Consider the following 23,781-nt stretch of genomic DNA (forward strand, 5'->3'; position numbering starts at 1 on the left):
GTCAAAATCCATTTCATGCATTAAACAGTGAGACACAAAAACTTATGAACTCAATCTACCCATTCTGACTACATCAGATAAGAGTGACATTTCTACACATCCACAATACAATCAACTAAAACACTTAACTAAAAAAAAAAGGTCAACATGAAGTGGTCTTCGCAATCCATTTTACTTTGTAATATTTTAGATTGAAAAAAACAATCTAAAATTGTTGACGATATTCAACAAGAAAAATGACATGAGGTAAGACTCGATTTTATCCATGATTGGATCATGGAAGAGACTTTCTAAACCAGATTGAAGCTAGACCTGAATATGGTTAACATTAGACTGCAAGACCTTTTTTAGATTTTCATTAAATATTATTTTATACACTGCTACATTTCAAAAGTTTGGGGTTGGTATGATTTTTTTGTGTTTTTAAAAGAAATCTCTCATGCTCGCTAATGCTGTTTATATATATATATATATATATATATATTATATATATATATATATATATAAGATACAGTCAAAACAGTAATATTGTTAAACATTACAAATTAAAATAACTGTTTTAAATCTATTTTTATTCATTTTAAAATGCACTTTATTCATGTGATGGCGAATCTGAATTTCCAGCATCATTACTCCAGTCTTCTAGTGCCACATAATCCTTCAGAAAACATTCTAATATGCTGATTTGAAAACCTTGATGCATTTTTTCAGGCTTTTTTTGATGAATAAAATGTTTAAAAAAAATTATTTTATTTTAATTAGATTTTCTTGTAACAATGTTATTGTCACTTTTTCACTTTTTTATAAATTTAATGCATCCTTGCTGTGTAACATGACAGCAGTTTATGCAAAATAATTAAAATGGGCACCAGACAGGATTAAGCCTGTCAAGAAATGAATTATACCAAGATTATACCAAGAAATATTACATAAAATCATAATAACGGCTGTATTTTCCCACAACAATGCTTTGATTGAATATAAAGGTATATAAAAGAGTCACAACCCTGAATAATCGGGTTAAGTACGTGTACTAATAGTAAATGTAGGTGTATTTGATTTTGTGTTGACATATATATCCATCTACTTATTTAAAATGATTCAAAGTTCGTAATGAAAAAGTTGTTAGTTTGCTTTCGGAAATGATAGTGTGTGAGTGCAGGGCCTAATTTTAGAAGTTCACAGGTGTCAGACAAACAGGCTTAAAGGGTCGTAGTTCCCTCTAATTGCAGCATTTACACACACATACTTTCCATTATACACACTCAGCTAATTATATACATCAATACACAGCCCAGAAACTAAATTATACATCTATGCAGTATCACAAGCTTTTAATAAACATCAAAACACACACACTCTTGCCTCCCCACTGGGCAGATAAATAATTACAACAGTCTGTATTTTTACACACACACACACACAAAGAGCTTGCTGACTTGTGTATGACCTCACGCACTGCAGCAACATAAACTTTTATTAGAAAAGGTTGGATCAGAGTGTGATATCTAGACCTGTTCAGCTGGGGATAAGAGTCTGATGACTAATCTGTCTCTCAGTGACGGAAAGAGATAGCAGACAGGGAGCTGAAAAGAGAGAGAGATGGATGAACAGATGGCTGATAGGTGCAGTTTTTTAACCCACAAAGAGTTGAAAGGACAAGTTGCTCTCTTAAATTATCAAAACCTGCCGTCCCCTCAGATGAGAGGCATGCACTCAGAGTCTCCATCTCTGGAGTTTCCCACTGGGTCACATTGGCTGGAATATGTTGTTGGGGGGGGGGTCTCTGTAGGACTGACTTATTCAGTTAAGACTAGAATAACACACTATTAATGCTTGCTTGCAAAAACCCATTCACAGTGTGTGAAATGTCTCGGATGCCCTGATTTTGACGGAAGCAGGGAGAGACATCTGTAAGGGAAGGGAAGATGATTTGGAGGGAGTGCAGTGAATAAAAGTGTGAGTGATTTGGTGCTTGCTAACTATTAACTGAATCTACTGCTCTGCAGGTTTCTAGGACGCACAAATATAGAGAACCGCAAAAAGAAAAGAGACAGGCTTGACCACACACTACCAGAAATAAATATAGCAGAAAGCAATAGACTGACATGACTGACTGATGGATTATGGATGGATAGATATATAAATGGATCAATGCTATTATTTATATACTATTACAGTATTTAATAATTTTTCTAGTTAGCTTTTATTTTCAGCTTTTCAGTTTTCATTTTCATTTACGGTTTAGTATTATTATGTTTTTCATTTTTATTTTTGTCTTTGTTGTTTTTTCACCTATAGTTTTATCAATTTTAGTACTTAAACTTACTTTTTTCAGTTAGTTTCCAAGGCAACATTTTTTAAATATTAATCCAATATTTATATTTTATTTCACATTTATTTTAATTACCAACAACACTGGAATGGATGTGCCGATTAATGAACAGGTGAAAGGATGAATGAAAGTTTGGCAGATGGATGGATAGATGGACAAAAGGCAAATGGTTGCATGGACAGATGGGCAAATGGATGAGGATGAATGGATGGCAATGGATTGATAGTTTGATGACCTTTTTTAAAATCCCGTATTAAGATGTGTGTTTATCTCTAATAGGTGCAGACTGTCTCATGGGTGTGTATCTGCTTTTCATCGGTGCCTTTGATATCAAGTATTGTGGCGAGTACAACCGCCATGCTCAGATATGGATGGAGAGCCTGTCCTGCCAGCTGATTGGCTCACTGGCCATGTTGTCCACAGAGGTATCCGTCATGATGTTGACCTACATGACACTAGAGAAGTACCTGTGCATCGTCTTCCCATTCCAGCATTACCGTGCTGGACGAAAACAGACACTCTGCTCACTGACCTTCATCTGGCTGCTAGGATTTATCATTGCCGTTATTCCCTTCTGGGATAAACAGACATTTGGGAATTTTTATGGGCGGAATGGAGTGTGTTTCCCTCTTCATTCAGACCAGACAGAGAAACCTGGTGCCAGATGCTACTCTACAGCCATCTTTCTCGGTGAGGGCAGAGGGCACCGGAGTGTGAAAATTTTGCACTACGTTTGAGACCTAGATATGCCTGTGTGTGTGTGTGTGTGTGTGTGTGTGTGTGTGTGTGTGTGTGTGTGTCTTTGTCTTTGCAGGATTATTGAATAATTTTACCGAATTTCCCTAGAGATTTAACAATGCTCGGTTACAAAAAGCTTTCATAGATTAAACTCAGAAAATTATCCTGGTTGCAACCACCACCGGTCAGTCACTGAACTCAGCAAAAAACAATGCTCTTAATTACTATATTTCTAATTTTCTAAAAAACGTAGCTAAATACCCTCAAAACGTGCTAAATTATGTAATGAATTTAGTTTATTTTAATTTCCCCATTTCCATTTAGTTTTCAAAGGAGTAAGAAAGCGTAATTCAAAATATATTGTCTGAAAACCTAATATAAATACAAGTCTATTTTCTTAAAATAAAAATTTAAATATAAAAAGAAATATATATATTGCTCCCCAAGTAGATTTTGAGTAATTGTTTATACTGGAAAAGCACTAAGTCATGCAATACTGCACCAGTCCAAAGACAAAAAAAGAAAACAATATAGGCTAATGCATAAAAAGGCTAACTTGGTGAAACACTTTTTGCTCGATGTTACTTAAGATTTATGTCTGTGTTTCTCTGTCAGGTCTGAATCTGCTGGGTTTCATGGTGATCGTTTTCTCCTACTCCAGTATGTTTTTCTCTGTCCAGAAAACGGCAAAGTCAGCGCGGCAGACAGTATATGATCGGGAAGTTGCTATCGCAAAGCGCTTTTTCTTCATTGTGTTCACTGATGCCATGTGCTGGATCCCCATCTTCCTCTTGAAGATATTATCACTGCTAAGAGTACATATCGCAGGTAAGCAAACACAAGCTAATATGTTTGAGAGAACACACTGGTAGGTTTTTATGAGTGTGTCTTAACTCATAATTGCTGTGACCGCAGTTTGGCTGCGCATTAGCTAATGATCTTAATGAGGCGACTCATAAATATTAAATGGTGAAATAAGAACTAAATGGCTGCTTGGCCTGATTTCCAGTCAATAACACTATAATCACCCTGCTTTGTTCTTGTGCATGTTCAATGCGTACAGCAGGATTTACTGAGCTTTAAAAACAGATTTGATCTCTGCTCCAGTAGATATTGATTTTACTTTTTATTTATTTATTTGTGAACTTTAATAAAACATTGCACGATTGCATCTACACATCCACAACTGAAAATGATACACATGCACCCACACAAAATAGGATTTTGCAAAAACTGTACAGCAACTTATCATTGGGACAATACTATTAAAAGGACAAATTGGTACACTAGTGTATCATTTAAAAAAATAAACAAAAAACCTAAAGAGAGTAATACAGATTTACACATACTATATGGTATACAACAGAAGTACAGATATATAATTTCAGATTATTTAAAGGGAGAAACAATCTTGTCTACTGGCATTTTCTTCATTAAATCAATTAAAAGTTGCAGAATTTTAAAGTATATTAACTTTTTTTAATGAGTATGGAATTACAGATCTTAGGGCGTGTTCACACTTGGCTGGTTTGGTTCAATTAAAACAAACTCTGGTGCGATTGCTCTGTTAGTGCGGTTCATTTGCCATCCAGACCCTGGTGCACACCAAACAAGCGGACCGAAACGCCTGAAAAGGTTTGTCTTGGTCCGCTTCCAAACAAACTCTGGTGTGGTTTGACCATAATGAGAACTCAACACAGACCAAAGACATCTAAACAAACCAAAAACATGATGTCACGAGATGCGAGCGTAAAAAGGACAGAAACTCTTCATGAGTTCTCAGCTGGTAAAAATAAAAACCATCATAATGTATGAACATACACTGAGCGCATGCCCGGTAAGTTCTGCCACAAAATATACGTTATTTTTTTTATTTTTTTTTGTATCTTTAGGTTTGGTGTTAAAAATGCCAGTGTGTTCGTTAAGTAAACCAGGACTAAATGTCTGGACCAAAAGAACCAAGTGAGCTGTTGACTTTATCAAGACACAATAAGCCATTTTAATTGTTTTCCTTTATGCTGAATCCTTTAAGCCTGAATCCAGATTTAACTGTATACTCCTTGTAAAAATCTGTAGACAAATGTAATTTCCGAAACATGCGAGTGATGCAAGTAGCCGGTCTGAGCAAAGAGGCACATTTTGGTTAGTCGATGGCTGAGGAGCTGAAACCCCGGGCACAAAGAGGATTAGACATTCAACCGCCATGAGCACACATGAACACTTATCAGCTAGAATGGCTTTGCAGTTCTTCCCTTGGACAACACGGTTTATTCTGCACTTTCTTTCTCTTTCTCTCTGTCTCCTCTAGGTACCATCATTCTGTGGGTGGTGATTTTTATCCTTCCAATAAACAGCGCCCTGAACCCCATCCTGTACACTATCACAACCAGCGCTTTTCAGCAGAGACTTAAACAGTGTCTGAAGTTTCGCTGCCAGCAGAATAACTGACACAAACACACACTATGCATATGCACATGCTCTGAGATTAATGTTCCATGAGGAATAAAATGTTAATAGATGACCGAATAATGACCACACACACACACACACACACACACACACACACACACACACACACGATGCTCTCATCCTCAGCACAAGCTAATAAGGCTTACAAGAGCCTGCAGGGGTGAAGAAATGAGAGCACACATGACCACATTAACCAGCAGACCATCGTAAACAATATATACTTATGCAATTAATATGTAATACCAAGCCTTATTGAAAAACAAAGAAATTACACACAAACCTATTAAACTTCAACTGCCATATAGACCTGGAGCAGTGCATGCGTACGCAGGGAAAGCCAAACTCTGCTGCTGTCAGAGGTTCAGGACGGACCCGGCGGGCTGAGGATTGGAACCCTTCCGACTGATTTAATTGCATTTTTGTTTGCGTGTTTGGATGTGAATGGAAAACAAAGAAGCAAATATGGCAGTTGCATACTGTCAGGATAGAAAATGTACAGACAGACCAAAAATAACCAATCATAGCACTTAATCCAAAATTCAGATCATTATGGTGTTCACGCTGGTATCAAATTATACTTTTGTTCCAAATTGCTCTTTTATTGTGTGAGTGTATTATTTATGAAACGCACTGCTTTCATTTGTCTTCTGTAATTTGTCAGTTGTCTACAATATGTAAAATGAATATAAAACTCAAATTATTGCAATGAATAAATGATAATTATTTCATTATATTTCATTACACAACACCTGTTTGGCAGCACTAACTCCTTGCACTGACATATTTTATATCTTACCACAAAATCAACTTTTAGAGGATGTTTTTTAAGAAAGACTTAGGATAGACTTCATTAGCAGAGAGCAGCTTTACTAAATAAAGAAGTTCATTGATCTCCCTGGACCCCACAGTCTTACTAAAAAAACATCCCAGGACAGTCATCTGTTTACTGAGCTGGACCCTTCACAGCTGAAGGTTTGGGGTTAGACTTTGTTTAGTCTCATAAAGTCTGACAACATAGTCTTACCCAAATGTTAATGTATTCTGTTAAAAAACTGTTCACACAGTGACAGAACACATTCTTAGTAAAAAATGTAATTGTGTTTTCTTTTGCATGCACTAGACCAGGGTTCTTCACTTCTGTTTTTGCTGGTCCACTGTCCTGAAGAGTTGAGCTCCAACTCTAAACAAACACGCCTGAACAAGCTAATCAACATCTTCAGTATTACTTGAAAATTACAGGCAGGTATGTAAGCTCGAGCTATAGTATAGGCATGAAAACACCCTTGACGACCAGTCCATCGCAGGTCTAGCATGCACATTCACACTCGCACTCTTTTCAATTCACCTGTCCTGCATGTCTTTAAATTGTGGGAGAAATCTTACTTGCTGCAAAAATCTGAATCCCTTTCAAAGATGGTATGCCACTAACCAGCAAATTATGGCATAATTATTATGTAATCCTTAAAAGTGCTCGTTGTACCTGCAGAGCTGCCAACTCTCACGAATTCACAGTGAGACTCACGCGATTGACACTTCACACGCTCTCACGCCACACATCCATTTTCTCACGCACAGAAAAATCGCGAAGCAAAGAGGACACGGAGACCGACAGACTAGACAGAGCAGGTTAGTTATGATATAAAAAAAATATCAGCTCTCAGATTCTGTCAATTTTATCACGAAATTCAAACAATAAATACCGTTTGGGCGATTGTAAATGTGACGTGACTGATCCCTAGCGGCACGTGAACCGATCATCTCTATTAGCTAATAGTAAATAAACATGAATGAACACTGTTGAAAGATACAGTACAACTTACCGAAATGTATATTCCTCATACATAATATCGATCAATCAGTGTTTTTCATCCGTGGAAAGGGGTCAATAAAACAGCAGTGGAACAATTATGTCACATAACATTTACCTCAGGAAAGCCATTTAATGACCATAATATAGGCTATAGCAGGTTAGTTGGCTAGAAAAAAAGAGCTATAGAGAGTATTTTGCTAAATATATCAACAATTTTACATATTTATTATATTTTTACTTATATCATAAAGTTATTATAATAAAAAAAAACGCATTATATTTATTTTGAGTTATTTTTAACCTTAAATAATACTACCAGCTGATGTACATACCCCCCTCCACCCTCCCTCCCGCTTCCATAATTCTCACTCCAAGCTAAACTCAAAAGTTGTCAGAGCCTGCCCAGCTAACACAAATACGTGACTGTTACGTAACTGCAACGTAATCTGGTGACCAAACTTTCGTCGTGGCGACGTAATTAGTTACGTCTTGGCAACCGGAAAAGTGAAATTCCCAGATACGTTGCTACAACGTAACTTTGTAACGTTGTCAGCAAGTAACGGCGACGTCGTGGCAACGTTGTGGATCGACAGTCGTGTGTTGGTAACCAGTTGGTCATTTTAGTTTTTAATAATATGGGCGGACATGCAGTGGTCTAATTTAACTTGTCCTCATTGGCCCAAAACTATTTTAGAGACTTTTTCAACGACATATGAACGATATACAGACTCAAAATTTGGTTAATTCAGTTCATTTACTATAGAACAAAGCACAAACAGCAAAAACAGTTTGCAAACAGGTTATACATTTAAATGAACAAGATTTTCCTCAAAAGCTTGAACATCAAACTACTCCTACACGTCTTCATTTTGGTGGCCCTAATAACAAAGCAAGAATAAGAAAAGAAAAATGCAAGAAAAAAGAACAGTTGAGTGTTTTCCCATTTAACATTTAAATACACAAAGCAATTAGCACTGAAAGATAGAATCTATATAAGACAGTTTTGTTTAAAAATCGCTTGTATATTTTTCTAAACATTGTCACAAAGTTATGTTGTGGCAAGTGCATTATTTCCTTTTAAAATAATTTGATAACTTAATGACATGTATCACTATATTCTATAAAACCTTAGTTTGAAATCATTTTTTTGTACATTTAATAATACTTATTTTGCTTTTCTTCTTCTGAAGTCATAATTACAATGTCCTTTTTTTTTTTAACTAGGAAACTAGGCCTATTTATGATTATTCCTGAAGGCAGCATTAAACTCCTAAAATGTCAGGTGGTGGTGCAACTGTCCGAACAAATAAACAGATTAAGAAAACAATTTAAAATGGTGTCTTAATAATAACAAAATAAAAACTATTCCATAATTTTAGGTTTGAAGCCTTTCATATAATTGTTTTTTATAAATATCAGTAGTTTTAAAGCTGTTGAGATAATTGAGAAACTTTTGTCCGCCATTTGTATATTCTCAAATGTTATTATGAATTTACAAGGTAATACCAGTAAACATGATAATGCATCGTCCAGAGGAGCCTAACTGATCTCTTTGGCAGAGTGAAAAAGTTTGTAGAGCTCTTTCAAATACTGATAAAAACTGCTAATTTCAAGTATGGGTAGGTTGGTGGTACACTTTCCATGTCAGGTGGTACAACTACAATACATAATATTTTTGCTGTACTACCTGACATAACTTAAATTAGTTTAAACACTTTAAAATATCATTTAACATCTGAAAATTGTTTAAACACATTGTCTTCAAGAGTGTTGATGTCATTAGAAGTCTTCCCAAGTGAGGCTGGATCCGAACTGGAGCTGCTGTAATCTCTAGTAAAATATGCTGAGCATCCTGAGATAGAAACAGGGAGACAACAGGAGAAAGATTAGCATTGCTGCTGTTCATATTATTTCAGGCAAAAGATGGTCATGTGCACTTTTTACTATTTCATCACATATAGTGCAAGATTATGAGATGTGTTAATTGAATGCTTGGCTAAAGAGATGTGTCTTTAATCTAGATTTAAATTAGGATAGTGTTTATGGGCCCCAAATATTATCAGAAAGGTTATTCTAGAGTTATTCCCTTACATTCTATTGAATTAATAGGAAATCATCTGATTTTAAAAAGAAAACATGGCCTTAGTTTTACTTATTCACTTATTCATATTGCTCATACAGTTTCACTTAAGTTTGGATGTCAAAACTTTCTTAAAATAAATTAAACAAATAAATGTAAATGTAAATATGAGAATTTAAAATAACAGATGCATGGTGATGTACAGTAAGTTAGGTGACAAAATATTGTGAGAAAATGGATATGAAGTTATTTAATGAGCTTCCTCACTTCACCTGTTTCCAACTTCTCTGGCAGCAGCTTTCTTCAGAAATATTGAAGTCGTGGAGCTTCCCTCTGTTGTAGAAGGATTATTTTGTTGATGCTGAAATCACAGAACTAGTTTTATCAATTTGTGTTTACCACTGAGCTAGTTTCAGCCAATTTTCACACTCCATGTAACGTTAAGTGACGTCATCCAGTACGTTTATGTTAAATACGTTTATGTTAAATAAATTAGCTCACTTCCAAACTAACTTATTTTTTACAAAACTATCAAAACCTCTCATCTACCCATAAGATGTGATTAAAATCCTAAACTTTCATATCAAAAGCTCAAGCTATGAAGTTAGCATAACGTTATCTCTTCTGAAAAAGGTTGAGATGCTAACGGACTTTTTCCTAAGACACTAAACCATTTCTATAAAGCAAATATTCAACAGAAGCGTATCAATTACAAGTACGAGAAGTGTCAAGAACAGTTGTGTGTATTATTTGTGTGATTTTAGTTTAGTTTAGTGCGCTAGTTTAGGCTTGTTCGACTTCATGCAGCTCTGCGCAGACCGATCGGCGGCTGACTTGAAGCAGTGCATGCCGGTTAGAAATTTTGTCCGACTTGATACAGCGCCGACGCCACGTGACTGTGACGTGTGCCATCAAAGTACCGCGAGAGCGATTTGAGAGTAGCCGGAGAACTCAGCCAGCGCAGCTTCCCAATAGCATCCAGCTGCAGCCCCGCAGACTCACCTCCGGCTAGACACCACTGGCTGGACACCAGTGGATGGACAGCCTACGTCATTTCCGTTTTCACCGTCATTTCCGTTTCGCCGCTAATTTCCGGTTTCACCGCTGGATGGACAGCAATTTTATTTCCTATTTTCACCTCTGGATTGACATATACTTATTTTATATTTTCACCTCTGGATAGACTGCATATTTAGTTCTCACCTCTGGATGGACAGTATATTTATTGTATATTTTCACCTCTGGATAGACATATTTATTTTATATTTTCACCTCTGGATTGACATATATTTATTTTATTTCACCTATGGATAGACAGCATATTTATTTTCTGTTTTCACCAGTGGATAGACAGCATTCTTTGCAGGCTTAATTGCACACGTCTTTTCCGTATTGTCATTTTACTTTTATGACTTAAAATATATAATATAAAAGCTGTGTGCAAATTGAAATATGATCTTTATCATATCTCTTTACATAAAACAATTCTCAATAATATACTTAATATTATAACATCAATAATTCATGCAAACTGCATTCACAAGAACCACCTTGAAAATATATATTGTTCAGATCTTGTACATGTTAATTGACCACAGTTTTTTGCCTTGCCCATTTGGATATTCAATTCTTTTTTTTTTTTTTTTTGTAAATGTAACCACTTCTGTTTTTAAAATATACGTAGATTCACATGATCAGACAATTTACCAAACAATCCAGATCAAATTAACACCTCATGGTTTTGCAACAATTTATTGGAAATTACACATGGTACAAATGGTACAATCTTCACACATCCAAGTGAAAAAAAAAAAACGTATTTACAATATTAAATCATACCACTCAAAGAACGATTTAATTGGAAAATCTATTGTAGCAACCTAGCTCTAGAATTTAGGCACAACAGAGTTCACTAATACCTTTAAAAAAACACGACACAGTACATTGAAAACAAGACGATTTTTTTAACTAGCTAGTTTGTGCATTTGAATTCTGACATGACCTATAAATCATCGACAGTTTATTATTTTTTCTTACCGCTGACATCTGCATGGCGCGTCAAATTTGAATGACGATACGGAAATTACGTCAATTTGAAAAGTGAATGACGATACGGAAATGACGTCTGCTGTCCAGCCACTGGTGTCTAGCAAGAAGTGAGTCTGCGGGGCTGCAGCTGGATGCCTCTCCAGCTTCTCAAGAGCGGCTGCACCGGGGCTGCACGAGGGCTGATGACGACACAGCTTTTCCACGATTGGCCGGATTCACCGCATGACAACGATCACGTGTGTTTCGTGTTTATTCGAACATCTTTAGTTCCTCTAAAGCTCACAAATGAGTTTTTTATAACAGTAAACACTCTTTTCATGTCGTTGCGATGCTATATTGTGTCATGTTGATCAAATTAAAACTGATTAAAAAACGTAGACTCCACTTCATTGATAGTAGCTTATGTTGATTAACTTAAACAGTAGATTAACTTGAACAGACGCTGTATGAAGCAGTACATTAAGTATTGAATGAAAATGTCTCTGAAACATCTGTGTATTTGGCAAATATTGCATACCTTACCACAGCTGAAGTGAAATAAATGCAATATTTGCCTAATAATGCACAGATGTTTCAGAGACATTTTCATTCAATACTTTATGTACTGCTTCATACAGCGTCTGTTTGAACAAGAATAAAGTTCAACATAAGCTACTATCAATGAAGTGAGTCTACGTTTTTTAATCAGTTTTAATTTGATAAACATGACACAATATAACATCACAACTACATGAAAAGAGTGTTTATGTTATAAAAAACTGATTTGTGAGCTTTAGAGGAACTAAAGGTGTTCGAATAAACACGAAACACACGTGATCGTTGTCATGCGGTGAATCCGGCCAATCATGGAACAGCTGTGTCGTCATCAGCCCTCGTGCAGCCCAGTGCAGCCGCTCTTGAGAAGCTGCGCTGGCTGAGTTCTCCGGCTACTCTCGAATCGCTCTCGCGGTACTTTGATGGCACACGTCACAGTCACGTGGCGTCGGCGCTGCATCAAGTCGGACAAAATTTCTAACCGGCATGCACTGCTTCAAGTCAGCTGCCGATCGGTCTGCGCAGAGCTGCATGAAGTCGAACAAGCCTATTCTCCTGAGTCGGACTTGGCAATTAAGTCCGAACTTTGCATACTTGCTATCGAGAAACACCTAATGTCGGCGCTTGGCTTCTTGTGACAAACACGCCGAGAAGCAAGAACAAGATCTGCTGTATGTCATCCATTGTTGTTTATGTTGCTTTCTTCACGCGAAAATGACATAGTTCCAGTCTCACACAAAGCCCGCCCTTTTACACATATATGGATTGGCCAGAAGGTGGGTGGGGTCAGGATTTCCTGAGATTTTCCAAGATGGCGCCGCCCATACCCCCCATAAACGGCTTCAAACCCGTTCTTCAGAAAGTCTATGGGTGACGTCACAGACGCTTTGTCCATATTTTTTACAGTCTATGGAGAAAACCAAAGAATACACCACAATCCCAGACGTAGTACTGAAGGGAAATAAAATTGAGCGGAAGTACGCAGGAGGGCGGAGCCAGGCTAGGGTCAGCAGTCATTGATTAAGGTATAGTCTGATTTAACAAACTATAGTACAAGAAATATTTTCAAACAGGCCTGAAATGTGGCCTCCATTACTTTTTCTGCCACCTGAGCCAACCAAGCTATCAGAAAATCTATTTATCTAATCGATACAACAGATGAGGCACAATCAATACTGAGAAGAGAAAAGGACAGGGTGTGAGAGAGAGTAAAAGAGCGAGACAGAGAGAGTGTGAACAGCGCATTGAATTAAAACCAACCTCATTTGTGACCATGTGAATAAAACTTGCAGAATGCATATGTGCAACCTGCCACACCAACTGCTACAGGCAATTTTTCAAAGTGAGTCAAATGAATCTATTTTTATTTCTTCTCAGTGTTACATTTTAACCTGTAGCTGGAGATAACACAGAGGAAGCACAAAAGGAAAATAATTGCACTCCAAAAGACCACTAGTCTGTGACAGGCTTCGAGCCAAGCTGCTCGAAAGAACAGGAAACCGCTTCAGTGGATCAACAGGACCTTACAATTTATTTTTCGTAATTTAGCACATACTTTGATATCCAAAGTCATTTTGAAATGGGAAACCCTCACCTGGGGATTACTGGGTTCATTGTAAGTGCCTTGCTCAAGTAGACATTGGTCCTCATGTATTTTTCTTCGGAGGTATATTTACCTTGTTACATGGATGTTTAGATATTTTTACTGGAAAACAAGATAATTATTTCAGAAAAATTAAGAACAATGGGCATAAAACAAATCCTTCCCTGTTTATGATCTACAAACTGATGATGGGTTGAAGAGAGATTTTTTCAAAGTAGACTTTGGTAATACCAAATCAATTGGAAGTTGGGACAAGCATGCTCGCTGGTAAATTGATAAAATTACCGCATTTTGAAATAATAGAGGTATTTTGTGTAGTCTGCTTTAGTTAATGTTTATCATTAGATATTTGATCTAAATCAATTTTTGGTTATTTTGTCACTGTCCTTCAACATATTGGATTTGAAATTGAACAATAATTAGGAGTTTAAAATGCAGATTTTAATCTTTAGTATAAGGGACATTTTTGTTCATCAAAATCAAAGAATCTGCAACCAAATATTAAATATGATTATTTTATTTAGGTTTATAGGAGCTTGTGCAAAAGAAATATGGACCTCTAAAAATGTCAGTCAATTGCTGTAATTACTACATGGTTCAGTTGATAGATCAAAAAAAAAAAAAAAAAAAAAAAATTCATACAAATTTAAGATTAGAGTTTGCACTTGAGATCCATCTTCATTATTTAATTTCTGGTTCAGGTACCGGACAGAAACCATGAAATCATCATGCCCAAAAACGTATAGACCTGTGGGAGGTGTGTACTCTTAATTTAGCCATTTATTAACCATAGCACAGTTTGATCTTTCTTTAGTACTCCCATTTGTATCCTGCAGCAACAGGCTGACTCGACTCAAGACCCGGTCTCCTCTGAGGCATATGCTCTGTTTCTTGTGGTGGAATATGTAACTAAGTACATTTACTCATGTACTGTACTAGTGCGAATTTCAGCTACTGCTTCACTTCAGTATTTCCATTTAATGCAACTTTATACTTTTACTCCAGTACATCTCAGAGGCAAATATTGTACTTTTTACTAATTTGATTCTCAATACCAAAATGTAGGTGGGGGAGTGAATGAACAGCACTCTCTTCCACCCCTCCACTGAGGTGCCCTTGAGCAAGGCACCTAATCCCTAACTGAGGTGGTGTGCTGCATCCACTGCTGTGGTGCCCCAATCGGGCACCACAGCAGTGAATGCTCACTGCTCCAGGTGTGTGTGTGTGTGTGTGTGTGTGTGTGTTCAACCATACACTGTTCCAGGGGTGTGTGTCTGTTCACTATTCACTGCTCCAGGTATGTGTGTGTGTGTTCACTACTCAATGCTCCTAGTTATTTTCCAGTAACTGATGCATTACTTGTGGTGTAGAGTTGTAATGTTTTTGCTGTCATCATTGTATGGATAAGAATTTGACTGAAGTTCTTGCATGTGTGTTTGGAGAGATTTTTGATCAGACATTAGATTTTTGATCAGACATCTATCTATCTATCTATCTATCTATCTACAATGGCTATTTTGAACATTTTAAGTTTTTTTTTTTTGGTTGGCATGCTTTCTTCCATCTTTTTTCCCCCCATGTACATGGTTGAATGAGTTTATATGAAGAGTGTCCTTCAAGGAAAAACTCTTTCCCTGAATATATTATATAATACAATGTTTGGTTAAATGCAAATGGTTGCAGTGTTTATTTTGTAGGCTTCTATTGCCCAAACTTCTTTCTTGGGTTAAATTGAGCATTTGGTTGCCTTCATTGATATTCTTATGTTGTGCATGTTTTTGTGAATGTCTTAAGATAAAATCAGGATGTAGTTTATGAAGCAAGAGAAAAATATGAATGCATAGCCTACAGCAGTGTCGTGCACAGACCACCGATGGGGCAGGGGTGGTCGTCTTTTGGTCTCTTTATTTCCCTTTATCATCCTATTCTTTTTCTAGGATGTTTAGATATGCATGCTGTTCTTGACAGTTCAAATTGTGAGTCAATTCGCACCGTCCCTCATCAAACCCACCATGGTCTAAGTTTCCGGTGACCCATATGGACGGCCCGCTGTGAACACGGCAAATGGTCGGCAAGTAGAAAACGCCGCTAAACAAATCGTTTTATTTTATTGTTTACAGAAACTAAAGCTGTTACAGAGATCGGGGTGAGTTCTGAGGACAGTTATTTAACTGTCTGGGAATAGAACTTTCGGGATAAAAACTTTGGCCATTTTAAAACAACTTACAGCACCTGTAATGATAGGCTATAAGGTTTCACTTCACTTTCTGCATTTGACAGATGTCTGTGCTCTGACATTTGAAACAAACTGAATTTCCTTTAACTAACCCAACTCATTGTTGAACATATTTTCGGACCTATTCAAAAACAATTCACTCATGCAACATTAAAAGGTGTTCGGGAACGGTCTCCTTTTAGTCTGCCAATACAGCATAATTGGCCAATTTAAGACACTTTAATTAACGAGGCAAAAATAAGGAGCACTTTATCTCCCCAGAGAAATGACAGCTCACAAGGAGTTTTCAGTGCGACAGGGCAGATTGTCAGCACACAGACTGTGACTGTGAATTAGTCATTACTCTGTATCAATCAAACTCATTTGGAATAAATACTGTAGAAAAGCAGCTTGTATAAATGGGAGTTCTCCATCACCAGCTCTATAATACATTGACATGTTTGTTTGCCAACCAAATCTGTGCCCTTAAGTGTCCTACAGTGCTAACAGGACACCAATGCGATTTAAATGGATAGCTGCTCACCACAAGACACCTTTTAGTTGAATTAAATTCTGTTTTCAGGCTTAACACCTTCTGTCTGTATAAAAGCCAAAACAGAAACACCAATTTAATTTTTTTTTCCCTGGAAAAGTTCCTTTATTCTCATTGCACGAAAGGCTAAGTTGGCACGATACACAAGAGAGTATGATTGAAAATGACAATCAAATCAACAAAAATGACACCTGTGTTTAACACTGAATTATCATTCAAAAAAGGGAAGACTTAAAACAACTTAAACATTATGGGTAAATGGACCAGAGTTCTGTACATTAGAAAAAATCAAAGCACATATAACCACACTGTGGCACTTGAATCATTTCACTTCAAGGCAGTACACTTAAAACAACATGTATAATGCAGTTATACTTTTAAATAAATAAAATACTGATATTACATAATGCCCTGGTGAAACAGCACAGATTTAACGACAATTATGAGGCAAAAGACGAACACACATTTTCACACATTAAATTTATCTTTAGTTGCTTATAGGCACTTAGGCAGTTAGGACTTATAATAATAGCAGATAAGAACAGTGATAAGAAAGAGAATTATCTAATTGTATAAAAAAATATTTTTACCTTTAGGGGAGATAAAAATGTAAAAAGTAAAGCTGTATTAAGAAAGTCTCTTGAATATCATTCCCATGGATTCCATGCAGACGTTAAGTTATTAAAACTTCACAAATGAAGTTTGCCACATGCAAATGGCTGACGCAAATAAATTAAAAAGGGGGGTGGTGGAAAAGCAAGAAAGGGATTGAGGTCACAAAAATAACTGCATTTGCAATTTGGCCTGCATACATCAGATTATCTTTGATTATCAGTTATGTACTGTGTCCGTGGAGAAGATGTCTTACTTTGCTTAACAGCACCACTCATAAACACAGAAATGTTTGGAGACAAAAGAATTTGGGTTGACTGGGACACTTTTTCCTAGTCATTTCAATGGCAAAAAGTGTCCTACAGAATGCAAAGTACACAGGGAGCTTATAACAGCACATCACGTGTCATATGATGTTATGAATGTTTAATGATTGGCTGCTTCTCTTTGCCAACTGGTCATTATCATTGCAACGTGACACAATTCCTGTGCAAGTCAAAAAGCAACACTTGTTTATATTTACCCTGAGAATCAATGAGGGGTCTGACAGACCACACTGGATTATTAGACAAAGATTTTAAGGCAAACCAGATGTGTATCGAGACACACTGCTTAACACAAACCGATATAAACAATTACACAAACAAAACACATACAAGATTAGACGCAGTATCAACAGTATGATTGTGAGCTTGAGCTTTTTCACATTCATCATCCATGGCTTTTAAAACCACAATGGGTTTAATTTTTTTGCATAGTCCAACTACTATTCTACTCAGTACTGTGTTCTTTGTCATTCATTCCCAGTTTAAAACATTCTCCACTGTTCTTACTTTCCACCTTCCGACTTGCGCAGCCATCTTTGTTTTACACCTGCACTCTCATAATTCTTATTCTTTCTCCTACAAAATAGTGTTTAAAGTTTGGTTTCAGGTCCTCGTGCTGTTAGAACTGGGAAAGAACTGCGTATTCTGGCAAGCTCCATCGCACACAGATGGCCGAACACTTTATTATACCAATCAGGAGAGCGCCCCCTGTGGAACAGAAATACAAAAGATTAAAATTCATGGTGACCTTCAATTAATATTATTGTAAACATTAGCCTGCTATTTTTGCTCAGTGTATTGAGGAGCATAAAAAAACACATGCAGTCATGTGCCTGAGAGATTGTTCGTAAAACCGGTGTGTCTTACCGTAGATCAGCTCTGCAGTAGTGTGTGAGCCGGGACCGCCCCATTCCACACGGCTCAATAAAGAAGCGTGATGTCAGAAGCACAGCCCGTAACCCTGCCTCCACCTGGACGTTATCATGGTCCACAGAGGAGGACACAAGAACGCACAGCCCCTTTGGAAGATCACTACACCAACGTCTGCAACACAAAATACTACCATTACCAGGGTTACCAGGAGGCATCTGCAAACTTGATGACTAAAAAACATTTCAATTTATATTTTATTAATAATTAATAAAATATTTGAATTAAAAATATAACATTCCGTTAAATATTTAAACTATTATAAATATATTAAAAATCAAATTCTAATCAAAACTGAAATGCTATAAACACAATAAAAAATACATTTCTCATATAATATTTTAATAAATAAAAATATGCATTTTCTCCCCTCAATAATTATTTTTAATTGAAGGACATACTGTTCTTGAAACTTCTGAAATCACAAAATGAACTGGGTATTCATTTAATTCAATATTCTATTCAGAAATTTCTAAAGAATCAGTTTGGAACCAACAATCCTTAAAGGAACACTTCACCGTTTTTTCATATTAAACTATGTTATTCCCTTAACTAAGACGAGTTGATACATACCTCTCTCGTCTCAGTGCGTGCACTCAATCGCTCTGGCGCGCGGCGACACTTTGATAGCACTTAGATTAGGGACCAAACAGAGATGAAGTTAGAAGCGACCAAACACCTTTGGCGTTTTTCTAAGCGGGTAAAAAGGATAACTATAATGTATGGCGGAATAGCAATTGGGAGCACTTCGACTCAGCGCAGTAAAAAGTCACGTTGGTTCTAATGACAGAAGGGAGAGGGGGAGAGGATTTTTCAGGCGTGACTTTTTACTGCGCCGAGTCGAAGTGCTCCCAAGTGCTATTCCGCCATACATTATAGTTATCCTTTTTACCCGCTTAGAAAAGCGCCATGTTTTATTTTGTGTCACCATACTTGGTCGTGTAACTGTATTTAAATAGGGAAAACGTGGAGGTTTTTGGTCGCTTCTAACTTCATCACTGTTTGGTCCCTAATGAATGAACTGGGTTAATCTAAGTGCTATCAAAGTGTCGCCGCGCACCAGAGCGATTGAGTGCACGCACTGAGACGAGAGAGATATGCATCAACTCGTCTTAGTTAAGGAAATAACATAGTTTAATATGAAAAAACGGTGGAGTGTTCCTTTAAGGATTCTAATGGATCCAAAAAATCTGCATAGAAGTCCAGATTACTTACTTATTTTGGCAGATTCTTATTTGATCCCATTTGTGTTTGGATGTGGCACAACAACGAATCAAACTGATCACACTAAAAGAGTTTTTTGTAACTCTGTACCTGAGCACTATGAAATTTCTCCGTGGATGTGGAGCCATGCTGTCTGTGATGTAATGGAAAACCTCAGTGTTGTTTTCCAAAGTCTCAATGACTCGACTGTGTAGAAGGTCTTCATCCCACAGGTGGCGCTCTCGCAGAACACGCTGCAGCACCACAGCAGGAGGGGCCTCTATTTCCACCGAAACGCGCCATAGACGCATTGGCTGCCCGTCTCCTACCTGCAAACAACCAGCAGACCGCCACAGTGAGCCCATTGAATCTAAGAGAAACCATTTTAGCAGGCGATTTGATGGCAGATGGTCTAAACTCAGTTGTGCCAACTGTTCTCATGGTGCTTGGGCATCTGATATTTGCAGATTAATCTAAGAGGAGACAGAGTGAACTGCCACATGCTGTAAAATCTCATTGCCCTGAGTGCAAGCAGAGTCTCTTTCAGGCAATCATTACACTCGGCGGCCATCTTTGAAACGCCTCTCGGGCAGCTATTACAGTTATGCAAGTACAGCTCCCATCTCTTTGAATGGGAAAACGTCAAATTCTCCAAAGCTGTTCACGAAGTTTACGATTAAATTTCATATTTGAAATCCCCAATGAAATCTGACAACAACTGTCTCATAAATTTTGTTTCTAAATGCTGAAATCATGGCCCAAAAAAAAGAAAAAAACTTTTTTTCAGGCTGGACCAGCCAGTTCACATGCAAGCGGGCGTCTCAGAACACTGACTGTTTCTATAACAATTGGAACTTCTAACGGCAGCTGCAGTGACACAATTGGCGATTGGCTCTTTTACTTAGAAGGCGGGACTTATTCCACCATATTGCGCGTTGCAGTTTCTCCCATTCATAGTAATACGAGTGCACCGTCTTTGTATATCCTCAGTCTTTGGTGTAGGTGGCAAGAGACAAGAAGGGTACATCTGTATACTGTGGGCATGTACGCTTCAGCCTCCCTGAGTGATGGGAACTGGCCAACTGTTTGACAAACAGAGACAGCAACAAAAAAATATCTTCAATCCATTTTGAGTACATTGATTGCCTTTTAACAGCCACATAATTATAAAATAAATGGTAAAACTGAAACATAGGTGTTTGTTAAGCATGTTTCCTAATAATACAGTTAATTACATAAATAAATATAATTTTTCTTGTCATTCTGACACAATTTGTCATAATTCAGAGGGTATGACTGGGAATCTTTCCAGACACTGGAATTATCAGAATGCTTTGGCATTGGCAACGAGATAAAACCAGCAGCAATTAAACAGGGTTTCAAAGAGGTTTCAAAACCATTATGTAACATAATCATGTTAATTCTTAATTTGCTTTCACTCTTCTGCAAATTCTAATTGTTATCATAATCCGCTCTAAAACTGTATAACTGAAACATAAATAACTTATGAATGTGGTTTATTAATGATTCAGACATCTAAGGGTAGATTCTGAATGTCCATAAGAACGACAAAAATCATTAAGTGATTTCTGAACCATGACTGTCTTGCAGTGCATGGTTTTAGATAGCCATCAAAATGAAAAAAGCTATAATGCATATTGGTTGAGGGAATTAAACTGAACACCTTCAAAGTCTTTTTAATGGACATTAAATAATTCAAGACAAATTTATGCTATAATAAAGAAGGAAAAAATATTTATTTATATAAAGCTTGTAACCTTCATGCACAGTCAGTGTTGAGGACAACCTGCCATAGGTAGATTTACAGCTGTGCCATGCTCCTTTCCATTTCTTAATCATTTCTAAATTGATTCAACCACACTCCAATTGGTATTTAGTGACCTGGAAATGTGCTTGTATCTATCCTTGCCTCATGTTTTTCCATTCCTCTTTCACAGAGTTGCTGAGAGTGCTCCTTTTTCTTCAAGTGCTGCCACAGTAGTCACTCACCAATAGTTGCAGAGGTGTATTTATACTAATTATACTAATTTATTTATTTAAACAACTGAAATCAGATTTGTGTATATATATATATATATATATATATATATATATATATATATATATATATATATATATATATATATATATATACAATTATTTTTCTCTTCACTTTGTAGAGTTTTAGTTCAATAGTTTTTTAATCAAAATGTCATTTCTCAATCTTCTAGTGAAAAGACAGACTTCTCTCGAGTGCCGGACCTCTCAAATCATCTAGTCTGGTTTCTTGCAGTTTCTCTGCCTCAAGCTTGCAGTCAGATCTGTCTCTATCCAAGCAACATCTTGGACTGAACCAAGGCACTACACATGTCTTTTTCGATAATACGTTTAACTGAAATGTATGTAACTACTTTCATTTAATCGCAACTTTAAGAGTGTGTGTATCACATTTCAGCTGCATATGTTGTGTGAACCTGTCACAATGTCATGTGGAGCAGTAAAAAACGATATTGGACTTGACAGCAAACTCAAAGAGTATATTAGCTAATGCACAAAAGTGTTTACACAAAAGTCTCAAAGCTATAGCAGCAAAAAATAAAATAATAATAATTTGCTTGTATTAATTTATAAGTAGTAATTACCAGTGTGTGTGTATATTTACACTAAAGTATAGTACAGGTCTAAAGGCGAAAGGGGGTCAAACACAGTATTAGTTTGGTGTTCCTAATAATCCTTTAGGTGAGTGTATATATATATATAAAAATATATGAAATGTCATTATATTATGTAATTAAAGCTTTAGAGAGACACTTCTGAGGATATGTCTGTATCTCTACCTTTTTATAAGCCAGTTCAGTGTTGTCAGGTCCATGGGCATGATGCCAGCCTTTACTCCGCTCAGTTGCCTCTCTAAGAAGACACTGAATGTTGTCTTCCAGGTACGCCCGATAATCCACAGGCTCGCCCAGGGCATTCACCCCGAACCCGTGCAGAGGCAATGGCTGGGCATCAGCTGCCACATAAGAATTCCTAGACTGGAGCATCATTTCATGCGGGATCTGCAGAAAGAAACGGGGACAGAAAGCTGATCAGTGCAAAAATGATTCCCAAAATGAATTCCTGCCACTGTTAATGTATACTAAATATGCAAGAAGACTTGAAATGTTTTGCCTGCAATGGATGCAGACAATGACAGTAGAAATTAAAATGTGGCTACCTGGAACAGCTTCTTGCATTCCGTGATCATGTGACTGAGGCAGTGTGTGGCAGCCATGTTCTCACTTAAGTCCTTTTGGACTGGCTTGTCTCCACCTTTCCTGCTCATGAGCCTTTAACCAAACCGAACATAAATAAAAATAACCAAAAAGTTGACAAAAAAACTGTTCTGAGAGAGATTGGAGGACATTTTGAATGCTGTTACAAAAACTGGTTGTAATCTTTGATTCCATTCTGTTATGATGTTTACATTCCATCAACTTTTTAGAACATTAAATCGCTTTTCTTGTGGGGACCAGCCATGGAGGCAAAATGTGACACACACCTTGGTGAAGCTCCATCTTTCTTGGAGGCATTCAGGTGCAGTATGGAGGGTGCGAGACAGACAGCCAGACTCTCTGCAGTCATCTGGTTTTCCTGCGCAGATGCAATATCACTGAGGAAATAGAGCAACGTCTGTAGAACCTCTCTGTTCTCATCAGGCAGCAGGATCACGGCTGCCTGCACGGCCTGTAAACGCTGCTCTGCTGGAACGACTACACACACATACACACGTGGGGGAGAGTTGTAAAGCTTACTGAAGCAATGATGTGTTAAAAAATGTGTGAGACTGACTGTGTGTGTCACTCACACTGATATGCATGTAGAAAAGTGTCCGTAAGCTTGGAGGTGAGCACAGGTTCAGGCAGATCTCTAAAGTACTGTTTAATCAGGTCAGCTACATCATAAGCTGATTGGCCCTGGTAGGTCACATGATCGGGGGAATTCTCATTGAGCTGTCTTAGGGCCTGGATCCGGGATTTAACCCCTGATTTCCGGAATATTCCCACCTGTAGAGAGGAATTAGAGATAAGAAGCTGTGTTTGTGTGGTTGAGCGTGTGTGTGTGTTTGCTTGCAAACAAACCTTCTCTAGACACTGGCTGCGTAGGTATCTCATCGCCTGCTGGATGCTCTGAGGCAGGGGCTGACCAGTTCGCTGGACGTTTACTATCGGCGGAATGCCAAACACATGTTTATCTTTGTAATCTGGAACTTTGGAACGCTTCATAAACTTTGGAACCACCCTGACCAAGGACAGAGAGAAAATAAAAATACATTTTATTTTAT

The 23,781-nt window shown here is 37.3% G+C and overlaps 2 protein-coding genes and 1 long non-coding RNA gene across 6 annotated transcripts in view; 1 reads left to right on the forward strand and 2 right to left on the reverse strand.

Annotated features, from left to right (window-relative positions):
• The window catches only part of rxfp2l (relaxin family peptide receptor 2, like), a 51,998-nt gene extending 45,712 nt beyond the window's left edge, over positions 1-6,286 (forward strand). Inside the window, exons 16-18 of the mRNA XM_079871682.1 lie at positions 2,615-3,025; positions 3,689-3,901; positions 5,382-6,286. Of these exons, the coding sequence (XP_079727808.1) occupies positions 2,615-3,025; positions 3,689-3,901; positions 5,382-5,521 (764 nt within the window). The 3' untranslated portion in view covers positions 5,522-6,286. The remainder of the gene's footprint in view (positions 1-2,614; positions 3,026-3,688; positions 3,902-5,381) is intronic.
• A 1,804-nt stretch (positions 6,287-8,090) lies between these two features.
• LOC307159626 lies at positions 8,091-10,466 on the reverse strand. Its single transcript, XR_013821421.1, has 3 exons — positions 10,353-10,466; positions 9,705-9,793; positions 8,091-9,204 (listed from the first exon to the last, which is right to left on the reverse strand). It is a non-coding gene; the product is annotated as an uncharacterized lncRNA (long non-coding RNA).
• A 4,701-nt stretch (positions 10,467-15,167) lies between these two features.
• The window catches only part of stard8 (StAR related lipid transfer domain containing 8), a 64,705-nt gene continuing 56,091 nt past the window's right edge, over positions 15,168-23,781 (reverse strand). For all 4 annotated transcript variants that reach the window (XM_079871680.1, XM_079871679.1, XM_079871678.1 and 1 more), the window contains 8 exons: positions 23,579-23,738; positions 23,305-23,503; positions 22,999-23,209; positions 22,675-22,786; positions 22,295-22,516; positions 19,569-19,786; positions 18,192-18,368; positions 15,168-18,032 (listed from right to left, as the gene is read on the reverse strand). In XM_079871680.1, coding sequence (XP_079727806.1) covers positions 17,915-18,032; positions 18,192-18,368; positions 19,569-19,786; positions 22,295-22,516; positions 22,675-22,786; positions 22,999-23,209; positions 23,305-23,503; positions 23,579-23,738 — 1,417 coding nt within the window. In that variant the 3' untranslated portion in view covers positions 15,168-17,914. The remainder of the gene's footprint in view (positions 18,033-18,191; positions 18,369-19,568; positions 19,787-22,294; positions 22,517-22,674; positions 22,787-22,998; positions 23,210-23,304; positions 23,504-23,578; positions 23,739-23,781) is intronic.

The sequence above is a fragment of the Squalius cephalus genome (assembly GCF_949319135.1).
Source record: "Squalius cephalus genome assembly, chromosome: 5".
In the NCBI taxonomy this organism is placed as follows: Eukaryota; Metazoa; Chordata; class Actinopteri; order Cypriniformes; family Leuciscidae; genus Squalius; species Squalius cephalus.